At 35.1% G+C, this 24,702-nt stretch overlaps 1 protein-coding gene across 1 annotated transcript in view; it reads left to right on the forward strand.

Moving 5' to 3' along the window:
- Nucleotides 1-24,702, forward strand: part of Utrn (utrophin) — a 515,860-nt gene that overhangs the window by 214,143 nt on the left and 277,015 nt on the right. Inside the window, exons 40-45 of the mRNA XM_048800520.1 lie at nt 3,238-3,429; nt 4,219-4,391; nt 8,389-8,539; nt 9,784-9,959; nt 16,691-16,826; nt 18,257-18,406. Coding sequence (XP_048656477.1) covers nt 3,238-3,429; nt 4,219-4,391; nt 8,389-8,539; nt 9,784-9,959; nt 16,691-16,826; nt 18,257-18,406 — 978 coding nt within the window. The remainder of the gene's footprint in view (nt 1-3,237; nt 3,430-4,218; nt 4,392-8,388; nt 8,540-9,783; nt 9,960-16,690; nt 16,827-18,256; nt 18,407-24,702) is intronic.

The raw sequence follows: 24,702 nt of genomic DNA on the forward strand, positions 1-24,702 counted from the left end.
CCCCAGAACCCAGCAGTGCCTTCAATTGAATTCTTCAATAAGAATCTTTCAAGTAACATCTAGATGTGGGTATTTAGGAAAACAAAAACTTTTTGGATGATTCTAATGTACAGTCAAGATTGAAGGCCAACAGTTACAGGACTCATTTTCTTATTTGAAATATGTATTAGATCACCTTTTCCCATTTGTGGACTAGGATGTAACTATTCTGAAATATGCATGAGGGCTTTATAAAATAAAGATTTTAGCCCCGTCATATTTGCTATAACATTATTTTATTGGTTTTTATCTTCTAATTAGTTTACCTTTAACATGTACCCATTTAAAATTTTTATTTAGCCACATGTGATTTTTAATTTTTTTCATGTCTTTTAACCTAAAAAGTTCTTATCCTTAAGAATTGGTAAAGGGTCAATTCTGTGTAGTTCTGTTTTTTTCCTCCCTATAGTTTGACAAAAACAAAACTTATATAAGATTTTATAAGATACTCAGTTAAAATAAACTCCATCTGTTTAGACTCAAGTTTGGTGTGATGAGCCATATCATGTAACACCGTCTCATTTCAATAGTAACCTGTAGTGTCTTTCTGTTTCTGTGTCTTTGCAGATTTCTTTAAAAATAAAATTTTCCATAAGGAAAGTCTAGGTCAGGTCAGATCTTAAGGACATTTTTTTTTTCTTCAAGGCATTTTGATTGATTACTCTCTTGGGGGGAAAATCTATTCTGGGAATATAGAAAGCACATCTTGAACTGCCTTGCTGCCTCTGCACAAGTATGAAAGCCCAGAAAAATCCTAGGTTGTCTTTACAGTCTGGACAGAAAAAGAGGCAGTTTTGATGAATGTGATTTATTTTTTTTAACTTAGAGCTTTTTAATACCTACTGACCTCCCCAGTTCATTCTAAAGCCTCAGGTCCATGTGGCTTTGACGAATGACAGTCTGTTATGTAACTGAGGAAGCAGCACAGAATCCCTGATCTTGGAGAAGTTGCTGAGGTAGAAAAGTGGCTCTCAGACATATCCAGTAGAGCAAACTTAAAACAAAAATTTGGCATATGGTTATACCTAATGATGCTCAATGAGGAAGAGCATTACAAAGTTAAATGTCCTACAGGCACCAAGTCTGGAGCCATTTTTGGTCTTGGATAGACCAGATGGCCTGTCTGCAGGATCCTGGTTCATGGGTAGGAAGCTATGCAGGAGAAGGGGACCCGGTTTCTCTTCTACTCCTTTGACATATCACTCAACCCATATGTACTTTCATTGGTTGTTTTCTTTTTCCTTAAAGATAAGATGAAAGAGTTAAGTCTCATTTTGTGATCTTCCCAAACAAATTGTCTTATTGGAAATAAAAACCTGAAAACATTATTTTAGATTTTTTTCTTTTAGCATTTTTTAATTGAAAACTGGTTATTGCCAGGTATGGTGGCACACACCTGTAATCCCCATGATTAAGGGGGCTGAGGCAGGAGGATAACAAGTCTGAGGCTAGCCTTAACAACTTAGCAAGACCTTGTCTCAAAATAAAAAATAAAAAGGCTTTGGATGTAGTATAGTGGTAGAGCATCCAGGATTCAGTCCCCAGTGCCACAGAAACCAAACCAAAACCAAAATTAAAGCCAAAAGTGGTTCTTGGGTGAATGTATTATTTGTTTCGGCATTCTTTTATAATTGCTTAAAAATAGAATTTGCTCTTGTAGACAATATACACACATATCTAGAAATTTTTTTCTGACTAAAATTTAAATAGGTGGTATGTGGATAGTAAAATTAATATTAGAAGTATAATTAATCCTATTGGTAAAGTCGGGAAACCTGTAGACTTCCTACCTGGCTGCCCAGGAATTGATGAAAGCAGTAGTTCATCAAATTCTAGGAGGCAATAAATACAGACCTCTGAAGTGACCACCATGTTACTGACTCACAAATTTGAGTCTGGAGCCTTAGGTTTCATTGTTTCATTTAGGTATTGTAAGCATTTTCAAGGTCACTAACTGAATGAATAGGCATTTGTGATCATTTCTACTAACATTTTTGAATTTATAGATGAATATCACTTTTTAAAAATTTAACATGAAAGTGAAAATGTTAAGGAAGGTACCTTAATTCATAAGTAGCTATATTTTGTCTTTTTGCAAATAGCACTTATTAAATTATAATCATATAAGAGTAAGGACCGGAATTCCTTATGCAAGTGACCCAGCCTAGAGAACAGTTTATTATAGAGAAAGCTCTGAATAGAAGATCTAGAATACTCACATCAGGGCAAATGAGTAGTTCACAGAGCCTCAAGGCTGTCAGCTTTAGTACTTTAGGACCCATTGTCTTCTGTAGAATATTCATGCTATGTAATATTGTTCTTAAAGGTAAGAGTATATAATGAGTTACTTGGGTAGTATTTTAATCAAAATTCCCACTGTCTTTCATATGTTAATTTTAATTTTTTTAAACTTATTTTTTGAGATTGGGTCTTTCTGTGTTGCCTAGGCTGGCCTTGAATTTCTGGGTTCCAGGATCTGTGATCCTCCTACCCCAGCCTCTTAAGTAAATGGGACTACAGGTGTATACCACCTTGCCCACTTGTGATGTTTCAAAAACAAGTTTAACTTATGTTTTCATCAGTGAAGCCCTGAAGTGTTTAATTGTCATATTTTTAAAAGGGTGAAATAAGCCAGGTATGGTAGCACGTATCTGTAATCCTAGCTCTTTGCGGGGCTCAAGCAGGAGGGTCACAAGTTTGACCAGTCTGGGCAACTTAGTGAGGACCTTGTCTCAAAATAAAATGAGAAAGGGTTGAGATGCAGTTCAGTGGTAGAGTGCTTTCCTAGCATGTGTGAGGACCTGGGTTCAGTCTCCAATATTGCAAAAGAAACGGAAAACAAAGTTTTCATTATTGGCCACATTTTCTCATTTCTTCAACAATTTAGGAAAGGAATTGTTATGTCTCCTGTTTGCAAAGTGAGTTTAGATGACTTAGCTCTTAAAGACAAACTTTTCAAACATTAACTTATCAAAGCTGTTTTAACATCAGGCAACAGCTAAAAATTAGAATAAAGATTTTTAAGGATTTCTGTAGCAATACAGTTTTAAAATTTTAAAAATTGTGGTTAATATTCTTTATTTTGGTTCACGGGTTTGAATGCATCCACATAATAGTCTAGTATTTTTCTCAATTTGCTATTACTCAGGTGGGGCTCTTTTAAAATATGTGCACTGTTTTTTAAAAAATGTTTTCTAGGCTATCCCTATCCAACAGAGGAAAACAAGTCCACTTGCTTCTGGAATGAGATCATCACCTCTCCCCTCGGATTATCTGGTTGAAATTAACAAAATTTTACTTACAATGGATGATGTGGAATTATCACTTAATATTCCTGAGCTAAAAAACACTGTCTATGAAGACTTCTCTTTTCAGGAAGACTCACTGAAGGTAAATGTGCAGGCACTGCATAGGGAATAGCCAGAATTATCTTGCCCACTTAGATGGCCCAGATCTTTTAAAATTGTACCAAGGAATAATTAATGGATATGAATAACAAAACTTTCCTATACTCTCCAGTGAATTATAGCAAAAATTTTATTTTTAAAAAATTGGTTATGAATTTTTATATATGAACAGTTATGACTTATTTTGCAACAGCAGAGACCTTAAACATAAGTAGAGAACATATTCCTGTCTTATAAACTTGATTGTCCTTTGAGTGAAATGTCAGCTTTTGTCTGGTTATCTAAATGATTTAAGATTGGCCAGTTGGGATGGTATATGGCATCTTGATTCTAAGTTAGTTAAACTATTAAATTCTGTCTAGGCTTTGTTGTACAATTTGATTGTATTTATATATAAACTCACAATAATATCACTGATAGGTTTGATAACTTATATAGTTCATTTCTGTCATTTAAACTATCATAATTAGATCTTTGAAAATATAAATAATTCCAGTCTTGAGTGCTCCATTACCTTTTCAGAATGTAACAGAGGTTTTCATGTCCTGTCCAAAAGCCACTTTGAACATCAGTGAGAATTTTCCCCCTTGCCATTTGTATTACATTCTTCACATTTTGACCAATGCAGCTGTTCATTAAAAACAAAAAACAAAAAACAATGTTTGTCCTCATTATTATTTTAAATGAGCATTACACAATACGTATTTTTGGTTATCTGTGATTCTTTACCATTTTGCTGGATTTTGGTAATGCGTGACAATATGTTTTGTAGAATATCAAAGACCAACTGGACAAACTTGGGGAGCAGATTGCAGTTATTCATGAACAGCAACCAGATGTTATTCTTGAAGCCTCGGGACCTGAAGCCATTCAGATCAGAGATATGCTGACTCAATTGAATGCAAAGTGGGACAGAGTTAATAGAATGTACAATGATCGTAAAGGGTATGTACAAGCTAAGTTAATTTTTAATATCTAAAAATATGTCTACAAGTTCATGTGCCATGAAACAGTTTACTTGTATAGAGAATTTGTTTCATATTTTTGAAATTTGGCCTATTTAATAAGTTGTTATGAATACAGCCCCTTAAAGAGGAGACTGATCATGAATAGATGACATGTTTTAACATAGTGTCTTAATAATATGCAAGCACTTTTAATTTTTAGTATTTAAATAGTACCCATTTTTTAAAAAAATTAAAAAAGGTTTTTAGTTTACTAAAATGCACATACTTTTTGGACACACTTGATTAATGTGGGTGAAGACCAAAGACAGTGACAGAGTCTATCTATAATCCTTTTATAATCTTCTGTTGGAGAGATTGTTTCTGAGCCTTTTTCTTACTAGATTTTGACCAGGCCTAATAATACGTAGAAATAAATCTGGTAAGAATTTTAGTCAATAGCTGTGAATGTATTGGAAATGAAAATAAGGTATGAAATAGCTCAACGTGCTGTAATCCCTGTAGCTCAGGAGGCTGAGGCAGGAGGATCACAGGTCAAGTTTAGCCAACTAAGGGAATATTATTTCAAAATAAAAAGGGTTGGGGATGTGGTTCCTCTGGGTTCAATCCCTATACAAAAAAAAAAAAAAGGAGAAATAAAAATAAGACAACATAAAGTACTGTATATGAGCTAAGTTAACACAGGACAGTACATTGTAATATATTGGAAAACTTCAGAGATGCAGAAACTAGGCATCATTTTTACCTTTTTTCATATTTCATGTGACTATCCAACCCTCAAGAGGATAGCTTTTAATACCTTTACCTTATTCCTTTGAATGGGATTTTTAATATCATCTCTTTGTACATTTAGAAAATATCCATTTAAGTACATCCTTAACCATACTTATAAAATAGACTCGATTATTAGATGAAGACAAATTTGATTAAAAAATAGTAACATTTTAAGACTTTGGATTACTGTACTTATTTTTTTAAAAATATTTTTTAGTTGTTGCTGGACCTTTATTTTATTTATTTATATGTGGTGCTGAGAACCGAACCCAGTGCCTCACACACACTAGGCAAGTGCTCTTCCACTGAGCTACAACCCTAGCCCTGGATTATTGTTCTTCTGCCAACAGTCTTTGTGAATGTGTTCTTCCTTTTGAACCCTGGATAATATTGACAGGATTTTTTAAAAAGAGCTTTGCCAATTTTATAGCAATAGGTTCCATTTCAGTTTTATTTTCACCTTGTTGTTATCAGTGAGATTTGAATATTCTTATATATGTTTTCTTTGCCCCAGATTTGCTCTTTTTTTTAACCATGATATACCATTTCCTTATTTTTGCGAAAACTTTTTTTTTTCCATTAAAGATAGAAGCTATTTATGGTTTTATTTCTTGTTGTTTAAGTGGACATAGCTTTTCTATGTCCTTTAATTTTGTTAATGGTGGTTTTTTGAGATGTGGAAAATTTTATGTAATTCTCTTATAATTCTTTGTGATTTCATTAATTTAAATGAAACTTATGTGCATGTAAGTTAACTTTGTACTGTGAAGCAAATATTTATGTACACTTAAAAAACTTTTTTTTAGCCAGGCACAGTGTTGCATGCTTGTAATCCCAGTGACCTGAGGCTGAGGCAGGAGGACCTCAAGTTTGAGGCCAGCTTGGGCAACTTAGTCTCAAAATAAAAAATGAGAATGACTGGGGTTTTAGCTCATTGGTAAAGTGCCCACTGATTCAATCCACAATAATTCCTCCTACCCTGGCAAACAACAAGAAGACTCAATTTTTTATTTGCTTAATTTAAAATGCACAGTTAATAATCTAATCCATCTGAAATTTATTTTGGTATGTACTATACACCAACTTCAGTAGCATGAGTAGGATTCATGCATCTCTATCTTTCTTTTGTGTTGGTACTGGGTTCTGTCACTGAGCAGTGCTGCTAGCCCCCTGCCCCCTTCTTTTTTAAAATTTTGAGACATGGTCTTCTTAAGTTGTCCAGGCTGGGCTCCAACTTTTGATCCTCCTGCCTCAGCCTCCCAGGTAGCTGGGATTATAGGCATAAATCATCTTGCCTGGCTGTATTTGCACTTCTTAAACATTGTTCAGCTAATTTTTTATGCCGCCTGAATTAAGAAGCACTGATTAGCTCTATTTGGCTTCATTTTTCTTAAAGGAACAACCAACATTTTCATTACTTTTTATTGAATGAATTTATCTCTTTTTGTTGGTGACACTTCCTTTAAATTATAATTTAAAATATATTTATTTAATTTTGCTAATTCTGTCTTAATTATACCATTATTTTAAAGCAAATATCATATTTTCATTTTAAAAACAAATTTATTCATCCAGTACAATAAATTTTCCCAAATTATTCTGAAATTAATATTCTTTTCCCACCAGTTATTCTAAAAATCTTTTGTATTTTTCCAGTGAAATCTTGTAATCATTTTATAATTCATGGGAGAGTGTTCAATTTGAAATTATTTTCATTATTTGTTTCCTTTGAGATCAGTAAAGTTTGAAGGGTTGGTAAAACTTTCTCATCAGGACTATTACAAAAGAGTTATACATTTTTCTTTTTTTATTTTCAAGTATATGGTATATGTTACCTTTTTTCTGTACCTGGTGTGTACGAGTGTGTGTGTCTATTGATATAAAGTTGACTTTGTTGGCCTTTTCATTTTATCAACATACTAGGTATATATAATGGTAACTTTTATTTTTTAATTATCTTATTTGCATATGTGCATATTGCTAATGTGGTGGAACTTCAATAACTGTGCTTATTAATAATGTTGATTGCAGACACACATACTATTTTCTTGATTATAAAAATGTTTTCTTTGGGAAACAATTTATTCCAGGGGATTTTCAAACTTGTAAGTGCAGGACTATCTTCTCTTTTGTTAGAAAAGCCTCCTCTATCATGTCTTTTACTTTATCGCTTTATTTTCTTTATTTACTTGGTTTTATTTACTTGGAGTGTTGAATCTTATTTTATTGGTTCTAGTGTATTGATCATGTTCTTTCTTTCTTCTTCTTGTTCTTTTTATTTTTTTGGTACTGGGAATTGAACCATGGTGCTTAACCACTGAGCCATATCCTCAGCCACTTTTTCCTTTTTTAATATTTTATTTAGCAACAAGGTCTTGCTAAGTTCTTAGGGCCTTGCTAAGTTGTTAAGGCTGGCTTTGGACTCACAATCCTTCTGCCTTAGCCTCCCAAGTTGCTGGGATTACAGACATGCGCCACTTTATAAACCCTATCTTCAAGTAGTCACCTTTAAGATTGAGGCTTTTACATGTAAATTTTGGTGGGACAAAATTCAGTCCGTAAGATAGAGATAATGGAGTATAAGGAATTAAATTCATGAGGAATTAAATAGAATGCTTTATTTTTCTTTTTAATATGTTAATGAATTTTTATTCATGCAGATAAATGTTTAGATTTGACTTTAAATTTTTTTTTTACTTTAAATTTAAATTTTGAAAATTGTGAAGCATCTGAGGTGTCTTGGCTTTCTGTTCTAGCTTCGAACTAATTGTTCTGGTAGTAAAACAACATATTTCATTTCTAAGAGAATAATTGATCATGTTTTATAATTTATGGTATTTGCATGTTAAATATATAACTTTGGGTAGGCTAACACGTCTACAACTAATCACTTTTGGTTTTGCAAGCCAGAGAAGGCTAGATCTTTCTATATTAAAAGCTCTCTTGGTGTGTGTGTTAGGGGGGATAGTAGAGGGAGGGGTGGTATTTGCTTTTTGCTTTGCTTTTGTTGTGATGCTTGTTTCTCTAAGAGGAATTATTAACTACAACCCACTACAAAAATTGGTCCTTGTAGTATAATAGCCCTGAATCCACTCAACTGTGGGCTTTCATTTTAAATGGTATTTGAATTTCTTTTTTTTAGAAAAATTGGTTCTAGGCTGTACTGGAGAGTTCACAAACCTATTTTGTTTCTTGTCCACTAGTCATTTTGATAGGGCTGTGGAAGAATGGAGACAGTTCCACTGTGACCTGAACGACCTCACACAGTGGATAACGGAAGCTGAAGAGTTACTGGGGGACACCTGTGCTCCAGATGGCAGCCTGGACTTAGACAATGCCAGGATGCATCAGCAGGTGAGCGCTTTCTGTTCTTGAAAGGGAATCTGCCAAAATGTTGCATATGTATTTAGCATGTGGCTGTTAAGACAGATTTAAGTAGGAACTACATATATTAATTTTTCAGGAGTATATTTATAATTTGTAATTTTTATTCCCAATTTAATTTCTGGTTTCCAGGGTTTACAAAAAACTGCTCATATACAGTTTTCTTTCAGGATTTTAAAGAAGTTTAAATAAAACTGCTCATTGGTGGGTAATGTGAGAAACAATCTCATTTAAAAAATTGTGTAAAAATGACTTCCTCTCTTGCAATTTGTATTCAGGATAATATTTGTAAAATTTTGTACCCAAACTTATATCAACCACAGAAAAATATATACATACCTTAGCTGTGACTTTTTGTCCTCAAATACTTTGTATCATAGATAATTATCATAAAATTTAAATTTTTCTTGATCTACAGCAGGACAGCTGCTCATGTAAGTCTAATTCAGTTCTGGGAATACGTAACACAATAGCAACATCATTTCTGATAACAATAGATCTTTAAAAATAATGATAGAAAGCAAAGTAAATTTCAGTTTTACCACTGATAAAATATTTTCTCTTTTATTAAATTTTTAAAATGTATTTTCTGTAGGAGGTTCATGAGGAATTAAATAGAAATGCTTTATTTTTCTCTTTAATATGTTAATGAATTTTTATGGTTTTGGAGGTACAGATAAATGTTTAAATTTGACTTTAAAATATCCCTTTAAAATTTGTTACTGAAAACTTTCTGCAGACCAGTGAAGCATTGTTTCAGCAAAAAGGACATTGAAGTTTCTTTATATATTGCAGGATATATATTTATGTATTGCCAGGAATATATGGCGGGTAAATTTTTTTTTTTAAGAGATGCATTTAAGCAGTTGTTTGGAAGAAGATGAGCAATTCACTTTAATCAAACTTGATTGATGCTTCGGCTTCAAAGTACACAGCTGTTGTTTGTTTTATGATATTAAGCTGTCCTATTTCACATTATTTTGCCTGATGACATTCCTGAGGGTGGGTTCAACTTCAAGATAAATTTCATTGACTGTGTTCCTTGCAATGTAATTAAGTTGTTTTAAAATGTCTTTTGTTATGAACATAAAACACCCTTCCAGGATTATGCTTCTCTAACACTTGAGCTGATGCCACAGTATTCGGGTAGGTGCATGGCGTCAGAACAGTTGAATTGTGTCATGGAATTAACTATGGCTTGTGCTCTGTCACAGGAGCTTGAAGAGGGCATCAGCAGCCACCAGCCCAGCCTGGTCGCAGTCAATCGAGCTGGGGATGGGATTGTGCAGAGACTGTCCCCAGCAGATGGAAGCTTCCTGAAAGACAAGCTGGCAGGAGTCAACCGACGTTGGAGCGCAGTCGTTGCTGAAGTGAAGGATAGGCAGCCCAGGTGATTCCACCGAAGTCATTTGAGGGTACCCGAGGGAGTGTGTGTGGGTTGAATCTTTTAAGATACAATCCAACCTGTCCTAAGGTCTTTTATCATCTGATATTACAATGAAGAATTTTACTGACATTTAAGGCTCCCACTGTCCATGTCCTCATTATTTTTAGGTTGATCATGAAGTTGATTTTCTACTAAGATATGTATGTAAAAACAAACTCCATTCTTTTTTGTTTCTGAGCATCCTGATAATGATGATTATGATGGGAACATCAGGTAGTTGAAAGAACACAGGTCTGGCGGGACCTTGCCTCACTCATTTCCTGGCTGAGTCTGCCTTAGTTACCCATCCCACTAGGTTGTCCTTACTGTTGAAGGATGTGCTCTATCGCCACGTGTCAACCCCTCATCTAGGTATTAGAATACATATAACATGTTATTGCTTGTTTGCATGACCGACTATGCTACAGTGTCCCAGATTCTGTAAAGGTATCAACTGATTGGAAATATGTTTGATTACTAGTATATATAATATTCGCTCTTTGTATTTTACATTTAAAATGATTTTAAGTCATTTTCTGAAAAATTAGAAACTTAGTGAACAATTTCTACCTTGCTAAATGTATTCAATCTTATTGATGATTTTTTTTGGGGGGTGCTGTGGTACTGAGGACCAAACCCAGGTCCTGTTGTGTGCTAGACAAATGCTCTACCACTAAGCCCCATCTCCAGCCCTTGTTGTGGTTTTCATTGTAGTTTTGGGTTAAAAAGTTGAAGATTTTTTTTTTCTGCTAGTTTGAACTCTGTGGATGATACATTATTTCAGTTATAAGCTCTTCGTTTGTCTAACACTTTATCAAGTACATTATTATAATATTATATATGACATTAATAGTATGGTATGGTGTGTGGCTTCTTTTTATTGTAAAAAGTCTACATTTCTTATGTTCTGGTTACAGTCAGGCAATGATTGGTATGTGTTGGTTGAGAGATCACTATGTGGCAGAGAGAGAATTTGGGACTTTGCACACATTGTCTCATTTAATCCTGATAGACACTCTCTGAGGAAACTTGCTACAGCTGTGGAAACTGGGGCTTCACGAGGAGAGGTTAAGTAACTTGTCCAAAGTTTCATAGAAAGTAGGTGCTAACAAGTATTACGCAGTATAAACCTAGAAAAGCCCCAGAGCTCTCTGGCTGAAGTTTTCCACTCTTTAAATGAGAATTATGCTCTAATGAGGATTAAATGAGACAATGATGTTTGCAAAGCATTCATGCCTTGACTGTTCATAGTTAACTTTTTTTTAAAAAAGTATTTTTAGTTGTAGTTGGGCACAATACCTTTATTTTATTTATATATATATATTTATGGTGCTGAAGATGGAACCCAGGGCCTTGCCCATGCTAGGCAAGCGATCTACTGCTGAGCCACAACCCCGGTCTCCCATAGCTAACTCTAAAATTATCTATTTCTTATAAAAGTAAGTTATTCTAGCACTTATTCTCCACAATGTTCTTGCTAAATTTTGCCAATGATTGATTGATTTGATCAACATTTATTGAGCCTATGTTTAGTCCTGAGGATACAAATATCACTAAGAAACAGAGACTAAGAAGAAAATTTTGAAAGATGAAGTGTTTAGAGAATGATTACCAAAAATGTTTCTAATAGGGGAGAGGAAGATATGATGGACTGTGAAATTTAGGTCTTAAAGAGGAAGGATATTGGATGCTGAGCTTTGAGGTATTTGTAGCCATGGACCATGAATTCCTTCTAGGGAGTGTTGTTTTAATAGGCAGCTTCCTGTTGTGATAACAAATACCTGAAATAATCAACTTTTAAAAGAAAAACTTTATTTGGTCACAGTTTTGCAGGTTTCAGCCCATGATTGGTTGACCCTGTTGATTTGGGGCCTGCAGCAACATATCATGGTGGAAATGCTTAGTGAAGCAAACCACTCACTTCATGATAGGGAAGAAAAAAGAGTGGAGGAAGGGGCTGTAATCCAACTATCCCCTTGAAGGTCATGTCCCTCAATAATCTCAAGACCTCCTGCTAGATCTCTCCTCTTTAAGTTTCTACCACCTTCTAATTGCAAGAGCTGGGGGGCAAGTCTTAACATTTGGGCCTTTGGGGAACATTCCAAACTATTGCATTGTACCCTGGCCTCCAAAAAAAATCTATGTTCATTTCACAACAAGAAATGCCTTCAGTTCATCCCCAAGAGTATTCCTGAAGTTTCAGCACTTTTAGCATTTCTTAAAAGTTTAAGGCCAATTTCCTCTTTAAGATCGAAAGAAAACTCAATCGTGAGCCCCTGTATGAAATCAAAACGTAAGTTACAAACTTCCAAGACATAATGGCAGGAGAGGTATGGGTTATTTATTTCCGTCCCAAAAGGCAGGAGTAGGAAAACAAAAACAAGACTGAAACCTAGCATGATGAACGTGAAATCCTCCAGCTCTGTGTCTGGCATCCTGGGCACACTGGGGGGATGTGGTCCCCCAGGGGTTCAGGGAGACCCACCCCCACTGTTTTGTTTATAGCCCACATAGCCGCTGTCCTGGGCTGACTTGGATCACTGCCTGCAGCTTCCCTCCGCAAACGTTCCACATTGCCAACATTTCTATCTTCTTGGGGTCCTTAGTTAGGCGTGTTCTTTGCTCTCAAAGTTCTATGCTGCACTCTGTTGGAGGCTACTTGCAGGAGCTCTTACCCTGTAACATGCTTCCTGGCTCTCAGATTTTCCTTTGAAATCTTGGTGGAAGCCTCCTTGATTCCACAACTGGTTCATTTCACACGTCTGCAAAAGAAGCATCATATGGATGCTGCCTGAGTGAACTGTACTTGGGCCCTCTTGACCCATGGCTGCAATGGAGTGCCTTGTTGGCAGTGGTCCTGGGAAATCAGGGAGCCCAGAGACTATTTTCTCAAAAGACTCTGCCCTGGAAAGTCTTTAAAATCAATATGCATTTCTACAAATCTCTGAGCCTGTGATGGCTGTGACCTTGCTAATTTCTGAGAGTCCCTCTAGAAAATTTCCCTATTTTTCCAAGGCAGAATATATTTTTTTTTCCTTCTGAACCCAGAAATACTTGGTGGCAGCAAGCGGCTGCTGCTGCTGCTGCTGCTGCTGCTGCTGCTGCTGCTTTTTTCTGCTGCTGTGTCTGTTCAGTCATTTGCCCATTTATTGATTGGGTTATTTGTTATTTTGTTGTTAAGCTTTTTGAGTTCTTTATATTTCCTGGAGATTAATGCCCTATCGGAGGTGCAGGTGGTAAAGTTTTTCTCCCATTCTATAGGCTCTCTCTTCACGTTCTTAATTGTTTCCTTTGTTGTGGAGAAGGTTTTTAGTTTGATATCATCCCATTTGTTGATTCTTGATTTTACTTCTTGTGCTTTAGGATTCTTATTGTGGAAATCAGTTCTTAAGCTGACATGACGGAGAGTTTGGCCTTTTTTTTTTTTTTTAATTAGGCGCAGGGTCTCTGGTCTAATGCCTAGGTCCTTATCCACTTTGAGTTGAGCTTTGTGCAGGGTGAGAGACAGGGGTTCAATTTCTTTCTACTACATATGGATTTCCAGTTTTCCCAGTACCATTTGTTGAAGAGGCTATCTTTTTTCCACTGTATGTTTAGGCACCTTTGTTTAGTATGACATAACTGTATTTATGTGGGTTTGTCTCTGTGTCTTCTGTTCTGTTCCATTGGTCTTCATGTCTGTTTTTGTGCACTTGGATTGTTCTTAAGGACACCAGCAACTACAATAGCACCCCTCTTGTCTGTAAGTATACACATGCTTCTCTTTTAGCACAACTGCCAGTTTTCCAAATCTGTTTCTTTCTTTGTGGTTTCTACTGTAAACCCTGGTAGAAGTAAAAGCTGCCTTAATACTGGGCTGCTTTGAAATTTTCTGTGTTAGACAAACCAGCCCATCCATCACCTTTCAGTTTGGCTTCCGAAAACATACCAAGGAATGAACAAAATGCAGTTCAGTTCTTTGCCACAGTGCAACAAGGTTGGTCTGTAGTCCAATTACCATCAAAACCCTCATTTTTATATAAAACCTACTTAACATAACCTTTAGAATTGCACTCCTATCAATGGTCTTGTCTTTTGAGATCCCACCAGAATCATCTGTTAAGCATCACTTACAACATTTTAGGCTTTTTCCAGCTTGCTCCTTCAAACTTCTTCCATAAACCAATTTGAAAGACTTTTCTACATCATCAGGAATGCATGATGGAGCCAAGCGCTTATGGCTTATGGCAGAGAAGCAAAAAAGAGCAATGGGCCGAGATCCCACTATCTCCTTCAAGGGTATTCCCCCAGTGATCTAAAGATGTCTCATTTGGCCCCACCTCTACCAACTCTGAATGTTCCCACTCCCTTCCAGTAGCATCCGGAGGAGACCGAACCTTTAACACTTGGGCCTCATCTGATTATATTCCAATATAATACTTCTTTTAATAAATTAATCAAATTTATCTTTTTCTCCTCATTTCCCCTAATATTTGTAAAATTCCGTATCCAAACTAGAGCAGCCTTTAGGGAAAAGAAAGCAGACGTGCAAAGGAGGGAGGTATGAGTAGTGAGGCCCTGTGAGAGACCTGAAGAGGATTAGGTGAAGAGGAGGCTTAGGAAGCCTGGGGCAGGATTGCAAGGGGAGATGTTCGCTTGGAGAATTCTTCCAGCTGGAGGTGAAGTGACTTCTGGCCTTTCTGCAGGGAAACAGTGCACAAGCAGAAATTCCCCTAAAGGTTTTCAAATGGATCTCTATAGAGTGTGATAATTATTGTACTTGAAACTAACAAAGTGAAGTTTATGCCTATTTTACTCACTTCTTGAACATGAAAGGAATAACGAATCTTTTGCTCCAGATGTTGCATTTTGACTAAAGCAATATTTGTTTATATAAATTCATGTTAAACTTCGGGTTTGTGACCTATATTATGTTGAGACTACCTTAAAATGTTGAGTGTGTATGCATGCTGTTATCAAAGTCATTGAGAAATATCACACATTCATTTTTTTTAATTGAAAGCCTGCAGCTAAATATTTGCACAGTTCAACCATTTGTACTGTTCCTTAATGAGCAATTGTTATCTACTATTTGAATGGAATTTGTAATTTGTTTTTATACTTAGGGCTAACATTTAAATTGTAGATTATATTTAGTTTGCAGATAAAAATTCTTGGCGACTAAAATATGTCTTATTAAAATCACTTGATAATGTTAGTTTCCTTCTCAGTTCTATTTTCAAAGTACTAATTTAGTAATGATTATGAAATATTTGAAGCTTAAATTCCAACTTTTTTTTTTAATAAAAGGCTGGTGCTAGTATTTTGGGCATTTCCAAAGTTATTAAATCAAATACTTTTCAGGGTAGACTACCCGTTTTAGTATTGATAACCTTAACAGTTATCAACTTAATTTTAGTATTGATTTAGTATTGATAACCTTAACAGTTTATATTATTGCTTTTTAATCTTGAAACAGTATTTTCTTCATGGATATTAAGAACTCTGAATTATTAGTGATTTTCATTAGTTTTGTAATATTAAATATTATTGGCTCCACTAAGCATATAAGTATTTAATATTTTATTTCATCTACTACATCATTTTGTTAGGCCTCATGATTAAGGCATAACCATTAAACATGTACATTCTGATTAGGGATGATACATGCAATTCATTAAAAAATGGCATTCAATTTTTCAACCAGCACCAAATTGTAGCAACTATAAAAATAATGATACCACTAAGCTCCTGATAGCTTTTAATCCCTTTAAAAAAGTATCCAATTATGTTTGTCATATGAATTCTAATCATATTCTCATCTTCTTCCAGATGGTTTGTATTCTTATAAATGTTATTCTTATAACATTTAAAAGAGCTAATTAAGGCAGTTCCATTTTTATATTCATCTGACTGTTTTCCTTGCATCCTTTAAAACTTTTGCTGTATTTTTCCTAGATCTCTTTTTATAACTTTGTGTGCCATATTCAAGCATAATGCTTACTTTAAAGAACTAATCGAATTTACATTTTTCTTGTTTTTCCCAATACTTGTAACCTTTTTCTAATCTCAGCACTTTGTCTCTTTTTTTTTCTGTCCTATGAATAAAGCAGAGTAAAAGTTGCCCCCTGATGTGAATAATGCGCCATATAATGATGCTGTTCTATCTGCATGAAGTACTCAAAAAAGAATTGTTTGCTTTTCCTTATTATTTTAGATAAAGACATTTTTCATGTTTTTAAAAATTTCTATTATACTACCCAGTGGTATCTAACTTTAAAAAGTTTTATATAAAGTACATATAATTTTTCATGACAAGAATATAATATTCTTTAGTTTCTATGTTTTTGAATAGCATTAAGGAAAAATTCTTGTTATTTTTATTAAGTAGCCTTTAGTCTGCCATATGTATACATTATCATTAACATTCATTTAAAAACACATATTAAAAATAATTGTTAGAGGGGCTGGGGTTGTGACTCAGAAGTAGAGTACTTGCCTAGCATGTGCAAGGCCCTGGGTTCAGTTATCAGCACCACATAAAAATAAATAAAATAAAGATATTGTGTCCAACTACAACTAAAAAATAAATATTTAAAAAAAATAATTGTTAGAAATTATTTCTTTTTGGAGAGTTAATCAGGATATCATAAGCACATATATAATGTTCTTCTTAATGAGATATTTTTTCTTATTTTTTTCAATAATTCTTTTAGGCTAAAAGGAGAAAGTAAACAAGTGATGGGGTATAGAAAAAAGCTAGATGAGATTATCTGTTGGTTAATGAAGGCTGAGAATACTGTGCAAAAGAGATCAACTACAGAGCTGGAAGGAAACCTACAGGAATTAGCAGTAAGTGGTGCATTTGTCTCTATATTTGCCATTGCCTTTTGATGCATGGGCATTATTCTTAAGTAAGAGATTGCATGACTAAAGAAGAAAAGGAAAGAAACTCTGCACTTTGTGTAAATGTGATGAATTTAAAGAGGAATTTATTTTTTTTAAGAGCAGCTGTAATTTTGAGCTTGCAGAGATAAAGCTTCATGCACATAGACAGGATAAACCACCATACTCTTAGTATTAGACCAGATTTTTAGATTATGTAAAAATAATCTAAAATATATAATACTGTTGTGAAGTATAGTTTTTTTTTTGCTGTTAGAATATAAATACTGATTATTATTGATGAAGTTGAGTTTTACAGAAAATTCTTGAGCAATGTGCATAGTAACTCATTGGAACTTACTGGAGAGTTAGTGTAATGATTGTCTTAATGAAATTTTATTTGTTGCAGCTGATAAGAATAGTCTATAGTTGTTCATGTATATAATAGCAAAAAATGCATAAAGATATGCAGGTATATAAATATATACAAATATCCCTAAAATTTTATATCACAAGTATTTATATTTTTCATTAATGCAAGTACATGTTGTAGAATAATAAGAATTATGTGTTCACATTTATATTTAACAAGAAAGGAATTGTGTGACTGTGTATACAAATGTGCATGTATAAAAGTATGGGTTAAAAGGATACTTAATGATTGGATAGCGGATTTGGTCCATAAAGGAATATGATTGGGGCATTTGGGGAAAGACATTTTTTAATAATGATGAAAAATATGTTGCAAACATTTATTAAATTTTCTTTGCAAAATGTGAAAATATCTACTATCCTGTTTTAATAAAAATATCAATAGAATTTCCCTTTTGCAAGCAATCTGGGAAGAATTACAAAGGGAAGGACCCTATATTAAGATGGAGTATCAAGGTGGAGATAAGAAAAGAGTGTTAGCTGTGTGTGGTGGCACATGCCTGTAATACCAGCTTCTCAGGAGGCTGAGGTAGGAGGATCGTGAACTTGAGGACAGCATCAGCAACTTAGTGAGATCCCCCATCTCAAAATAAAAAAATCCAGGGGGCTGCGGATGTAGTTCAGTGGTCGAGTACCCCTTGGTTCAACTCCCAGTTTCAGGGGAAGGAGGGAGAAAGACTAGAGTGTTAATTTAGAAAAGAAAACACAGTATGACCCTGTTAAAAGAGAAAATATGGAAGTATGTGTTCCTGTGCATGCACAGACAATCGCACTTTGTTGTGTCTTCATTGCCTCTCTGTTCCGGTTTCTTAACATGTGCTCAGGCATCTTGTAAGATCATTTTCCATTGGAGAAATTAAAACCCCACATTCATAAGAATGCTTTCCCAAGAGATTTTTAGTACATTTCTTGAACTTTGCCCAGTAGAACAATTATCCAACTGAACTTGTCTTCGATTCCTTTAGGACTTAACCCAAGAGATGGCAGTAGAAGCTGAAAAACTCAAATGGCTGAATAGAACCGAACTGGAGATGCTCTCAGATAAAAGTCTGAGCTTACACGAAAGAGAGAAACTTTCAGAAAGCTTACGAACTGCAAACTCTACTTGGAATAAGGTGAGTGGGGCTGCTGTAACATATGTTTCATATTTATTGATATGGAATGAGAACAGGTTTGTAGCTGTGTCACCTTTAAACACATTTCATAATTCTTACTCATGTTTACAGTTTTTTTTATCCATTATAGACAGAAGCATATGTTTTCAAAGAATACCTTCTATTTAATATGGAATTCTTTGGCCAGGAGGACTTATACATTATATACTACATTAAATAATGAACGTATATGATAATTTGGCAATAAAATGCCAATAATTATATTCTAAAAACGAAGACCTTAAAATAGCTTCCTGATGTCACATGTGACTTTTCACATATGTGTTGTTTATTTTCAGTGATTTTATTCATTCACTGTGTATTTAGTAGGTTCCAGTGGCATATAATGACATATGACTCTTATTGTAACTCAGTGGTCTCCTTTCCCTCATCCATTATTTTTCCGTTATTTGTTATTGGCTCAGAATAGTTATATGATATATAACATTAGGATTCATTTTGACATAATTATAAATGCATGGAATATAATTTTCTCCAATTTAGTCCCCAGTACTTACCCTAACCCCCTTTCCCTCCCCCGTTCCCTTTCCTCTATTCTATTGAACTTTCTATTTATTTACATTTTTAAAAAATAGCATCTTGTGGATATACATAATGGTGAGGTTCATTGTGGTATATTTATATATGTACATTGGAAAGTTAGTTCAGGTTCATTCCACTGTTTTCCCCTTATCCCATCCCTCCTCCCTCCCAACTAATTTCCTTCTGTTACTCCCCTAATCTTTCTTTTTTTTGTTGGAATTCCTCCTGCATTCACCCCATTTCTTTTCTCTTTCACTCCTCCTTATTTTAGACTAGCTTTCACATATCAGAGAAAATATTTGACCTTTGACTTTTTGGGTCTTACTTATTTCACTTAGCATTATAATTTCCAGTTCCATCCATTTGCCAGCAAATGACTTCATTTCATTCTTTTTTTATGACTGAGTAATATCCATTCATCAGTTGACGGACATCTAGGCTGGTTCCATAGTTTGGCTATTGTGACGTGTGCTGCTATAAACATTGATGTGGTTGCATTTCTGTAGCATGATGATTTTTAGATCTTTTTGAAATATACCAAGGAGTGGGATACCTGGGTCATAAGGTGGTTTCATTCCTTGTTTTTTGAATCTTCATATACCTTCCAGAGTGGTTGTGCTAATTTGCAGTCCTACCAACAATGTATGAGTGTACCTTTTCCCTGCATCTTCACCAACACTTATTTTTATTCGTATTCTTCTTTTTTATTATTTGTTTCTTGATAATCACTATTCTGACTGGAGTGAGATGAAATCTTGTTGTCGTTTTGATTTTCATTTTCATAATTACTATAGATGTTTAATTTTTTTATATACTTGATGGCCATTTGTATTTCTTCTTTTGAGACATATCAGTTAAGTCATTTTGCCCATTTACTTATTGGTATTTGTGGCTTTGGTGTTTAGTTTTTTGAGTTCTTTGTATATTCTGGATATTAATGCCCTATCTGAGGTGCAGGTGGCAAGGATCTCCCATTCTCTAGCTTCTCTTTTCATGCTCTTAATTATTTTCCTTGCTATGTAGAAGCCTTTTGTTATTATCTATCTATCTATCTATCTATCTATCTATCTATCTATCTATCTTTGAGAAAAAGGAAAAAGAAGATTTATTGATTTGCTAGAAAATGAGAAATACAGGGGACTCCTGTGCCAGAGGCTGTGATTCTGCCCATCAGCTTTTAAAGAGGTGATTCAAAGGCTACATTCCACATATTCTCTGTTGGAGTTGTAATTCTGTTGTTAATTTCGGGGATAGTCATTTCTGAGATCCTCTTTTACCATTCCCAAAGTCTGTCTATATTACTTCATTTCTATGGTGGTTGTGTTCTCAGGACAGATAAATCTGTCTAAAATGGAAAAGAAAGGTAATCCTGTTTCCTCTGATATTAGAAAGGGAGAGAGATTAGGGAGGAGTAGGGAGAGAGAAAGAGAGAAGGAGAAAGAAATATGTCCATTTAAAAACTAAGCTGCAGTGATAGGGCAGCAAGAGCTATATTCAAAGCATAAAGTAGACCACTGTTACATTTCTACACTGTCAATTTCTGCATTCCATTTCTATGAAAAATGGGTGACACCATCTCCATGCTACTTGCTGCTGAAAGAGTGCAAAGTTGGGGAAGTAATCCAAAATTCTTGTTCTCTATCAGGTGGGGTGTGGACAGTTAAGGGTATTCAGCATCAGAGCAGTCCAGAGGCCCATAGTGACAGATGGCAGGTGACTGGACAAGGCATACATAGGGGAGGGATCAGCATTTTTTTTTTTTTTTGGTAAATAGTATAAAATCAATTAGTATTTCAGGCAGTCCCTGAAAACCATGAATACAGTAACCCATAATCATTATCTGCAGAAAACAGATCGAGTTTATCAACATATAAGGGTAGGAAGATTTGTAAGTCTATAAGATCAGGCTCAAATTAACTCAGGACACATTTGTGGCTCTTGAGTCCTTTATGATCAGTATTATTAGGCTCTCTCACACAAGAACCCTTCCTTTAGAGGCTCTGGCTTTATTCACTTTTGGTAGGGCTGACACAACTGTATGTCTTGTTCCTATGTACCATTAAGAGTTAGCTAAGATTCCTCAGAGAGCATTCTTGGAGATGTTTGCGAAGACCCTTGGCTCCTTTAGCTTTCCTGTACCAGTGGTACCATCTGCTAGGATGGGTCAAAAGTCTTGCTGACCATACTTGGCTTCTCTTGGAAGCATCAGGAACATTTCCTCTCTAATGACCCTCCTCTTTGCAGAATGTGCACTGGTTGGCTTCCTGTTCTCTAAAGTCATCTTGATCTCCCTGATCAACAGATCAGGTGACTCACTGGAATTTCAGGGCCCAGAAATTATTATTTTAATTGTTATTCTTTGGGTCCTGGCTAACCTTAGAGGGCAAGGGTCAAAATGTTGGCTGTTTTTTCCTCGGCCTTTTTACTTCCTTGACTTTGGTCTCCAATTTTTGGTTTTAAACATGCACCAGACCAGTTTCATCAGTCTTAAAGGGGGAATAACAAATTATAACTTCAATATCTATAGTTTTACAGTTATCCCTTTCATTTAATTGGGATCACTATTAGAAGTGGAAGCCAGCATTAGATCCTATCTGTCCTATAGGTGAAAACTTATTTTTCCAAATTAACCCAGGTTGTTTTATTAGAAACAGTACCTCTGCAAAACACTGACAAGTAACAGTTATAAAGTTTACAAGGAAAATACAAAATGAAATTAATAGAGCAAAAACATATTCAGTTTGTGTAATAGCTATGAACCAAATAAAGTGATTTTTATGATCTTAAACTTTTACTTAGTTATGTATTATATCCCCTGTTTATTTTGAGAACATAGTAATCTTTTTTTTTAATTTTCATTTTTGTGGTGTTGGGGATTAATCTCAGGGCCTTGTGTATGTAAGGCAGGCACTCTACCAACTGAGCTGTATCCCCAGCCCATGATCACAGTAATCGTTACAACAAAAATCGATCTTTTGAATACTTTAAATGAGTTCAAGTTTAGCCTATTTTTTCAGTCATTTTAACATGGAGTAAAGTGAGAGGCAGAGCCTTACCTCAGTAAGGTGGGGCTCTTGACAAATAACCCAATACATTTCATTTGAAACAAGAATCAAAGGCTAAGAGAGCTTTAAACTTTCTTTTTATGGAAAAAGTGGCAAAATGTTTCCATGTTATACAATATCACCTTTAAACAGATCAGGTTCTCCTTATTATTTTTCAAAAATACATTTAAATTTCTATTCCAATGTAAAGAGTAACACAAAATTGTATATATAACTCATTGACAACAGGTTACTTTATCCAGTCATAAAACATCAAATGACATGAATAAATACCAACCATATTTGTTATTTCTACATAAATCTGAAGGAGGATTTTGCTACAGATAATTTTAGTTTTGAGAATGTGAACTTGATAAAGTACTCTCCTAAGCTTTACATTTAACTAAGTTTAACTTTTAAAGTACAGTTTGGAATGCACAGTGTAAGTAACAATAGTCACAGGTCTGCATAGGTTAGCAGTATTAGCAAAAATAATATGGTAGCCTTAAATCTATTATATATTTAGGAAACAGTGTTAATGATCAGAAGTAGATTTAGTCAAAGCAAACAGATATAAGATAGATCATTAGATGGCAGTGTGGTCTTTCTATGTCAGATCAAAAAGAACACTTATTGATTGATTACCTTGCCAGTAAACCTAGATCAACATTCATTTTATAAACTTTTACATAACACTTGGACAAGGCTCAGACAGATATAGTTATCAGATTATATATATATATCTGCATATATTTAGGGTGTCAATTATATTGTAACCTAAAATAAAAGTTGTTTATTTAACCAGTTATGAATTGATCATTTAAAAGACTTTAAAGCAGGTACAAATCCTAATTCTTTTTAGACTTAGTTTCCCTAAGTAATAAAACCTAACAGATACAAGAAAATTATCTTGATAGATAAGAGCAGATCAATGTTTCAGACTTTGCTTCATATCACTACATTGAAATTTGAATAGTTGACTGTGCTAATTATAGCCAATTTAATCCCATACTGAAACTTTTTGAGATGTTTTTCTTCCACAAACCATTTGCAACGTACTTAGACATTTTTCAATTTGTTTATAATCTTAGTTTTGTCCTTTCTTCTTGGACTTTAGCACAAGAATATTACTTTACCATGTAAAATACTTTTGCTTTCTAATTTTCCATACTAAAATTTATTTCCATATCTATAACTTTCTTTTCTTTTATCTTTTTTAGTTTCAGACCCTTTCTTAAATTCATATTTTGAAACAATCCTTATGAATTTTATCTGTGCATTTAATTTACACAACAAATTTCATCCCAGGAGAGGGATCAGAAAATCTGGCATATACAAAAACTGTGTCTTAATCTGTTTTCTCCCAGGTTGCATTCAAGGGGTTGGAGCACAGGATATGTTTGAGCCTGACCTGTCTCCCTTATCATTATCACAATGCCATCAGCGTTAAGTGAGTTCTCTACTGTCGGTTGTACCCAGAGTCTCTTTTGGGGCCTTTTCCCTACACTAGGCATATTGATGCGCAGTAGAGGAGGCTCTTTTCATCCTTTTCTTTAGGCTTCTTTGAAGACACCTTTGCAGAGGCTGCCGACAAAACATGGGTTGGTCTTAGTTTCTTTTTCTTTTCTGAGTGCAGTTGTTTATCCTGCCAGTCTCCCCAGGCATTTAGTTTGATGGGATCCTGTTATAGCAAGAATTGCTTTGCTATAATAAATATCCTCTGGCCAAATGAGGTGTCCTGTCAGATGAAAGGGGAGACTATTCCTGTCCCTGGGTCATAAATGGACAGTGCTGGAACCTACTGCCGCATTCTTTCTGGCCAGCAGCCTCCACCCACAATGTGCAAAAGGGGCTGAAGGCAGGGGAGAGGCCAGGTTCCCAGGCAGCTTTTCTGGGATTTTTTTCTCCCACCAGCTTAGGGCTTGGGTCCTTCACCCACACTGTCCCGGGCCAGACTGAAAAACAGTGTGGGAGTGCTTTTAAAAATTTGAATCTTTTAAAACCTTTCTTCTGGTCTCCTACTCTCCTTGCACACCAGGGGCAGTGCCTTTTGGCACCTTCAACTTAGTTCCTGATGTTCAGACCCCTTATCACATAACTGCATAAGTGCCTGTGCATACAGAATCTTCCATGTACTTTACCCCTGACAGACCAACTTCAACTTCAAGATTATCTAATAATCCAGAAAAACCACACAAAGGGCAGATTGTGTTACAGTAAACCATTTTTCTCTTAGACAGGCTCATGCCCACAGGTGGTCATTCAGCCAAGATCTCTGTGCTCGGGAGACTACTGGTAAGATCAACGCAGCATGGCCCATGTCTTAAAGGGCCAGTGACAGACACAAAAAACACAGACAAAAAAGGATCACTGAAACCAGGGCTGACAGATGGGAACCTTTAAAATAGACCGGCCTGTATCAATTTCTTCCACTTACTTTACCTTTGACAGACCAACTCCAACGTCAGATTGCATAATAATTTACAAAGTTATTCAAAAGCCAGATCGGTACAGTAAAACATGATCTTAGACAGGCTTATACATATAGGTGGCCCTTCCACTTGACCTCTGACAGACCAACTCCAGTTGCAAGATTATGCAAAAAAGAAACATACAGAGAGACTAGAGAGGAACCCCAAAACCATGGCTGACAGATGGGAACCATTAAAA

This window comes from Marmota marmota, unplaced genomic scaffold (assembly GCF_001458135.2).
Source record: "Marmota marmota marmota unplaced genomic scaffold, marMar, whole genome shotgun sequence".
In the NCBI taxonomy this organism is placed as follows: Eukaryota; Metazoa; Chordata; class Mammalia; order Rodentia; family Sciuridae; genus Marmota; species Marmota marmota.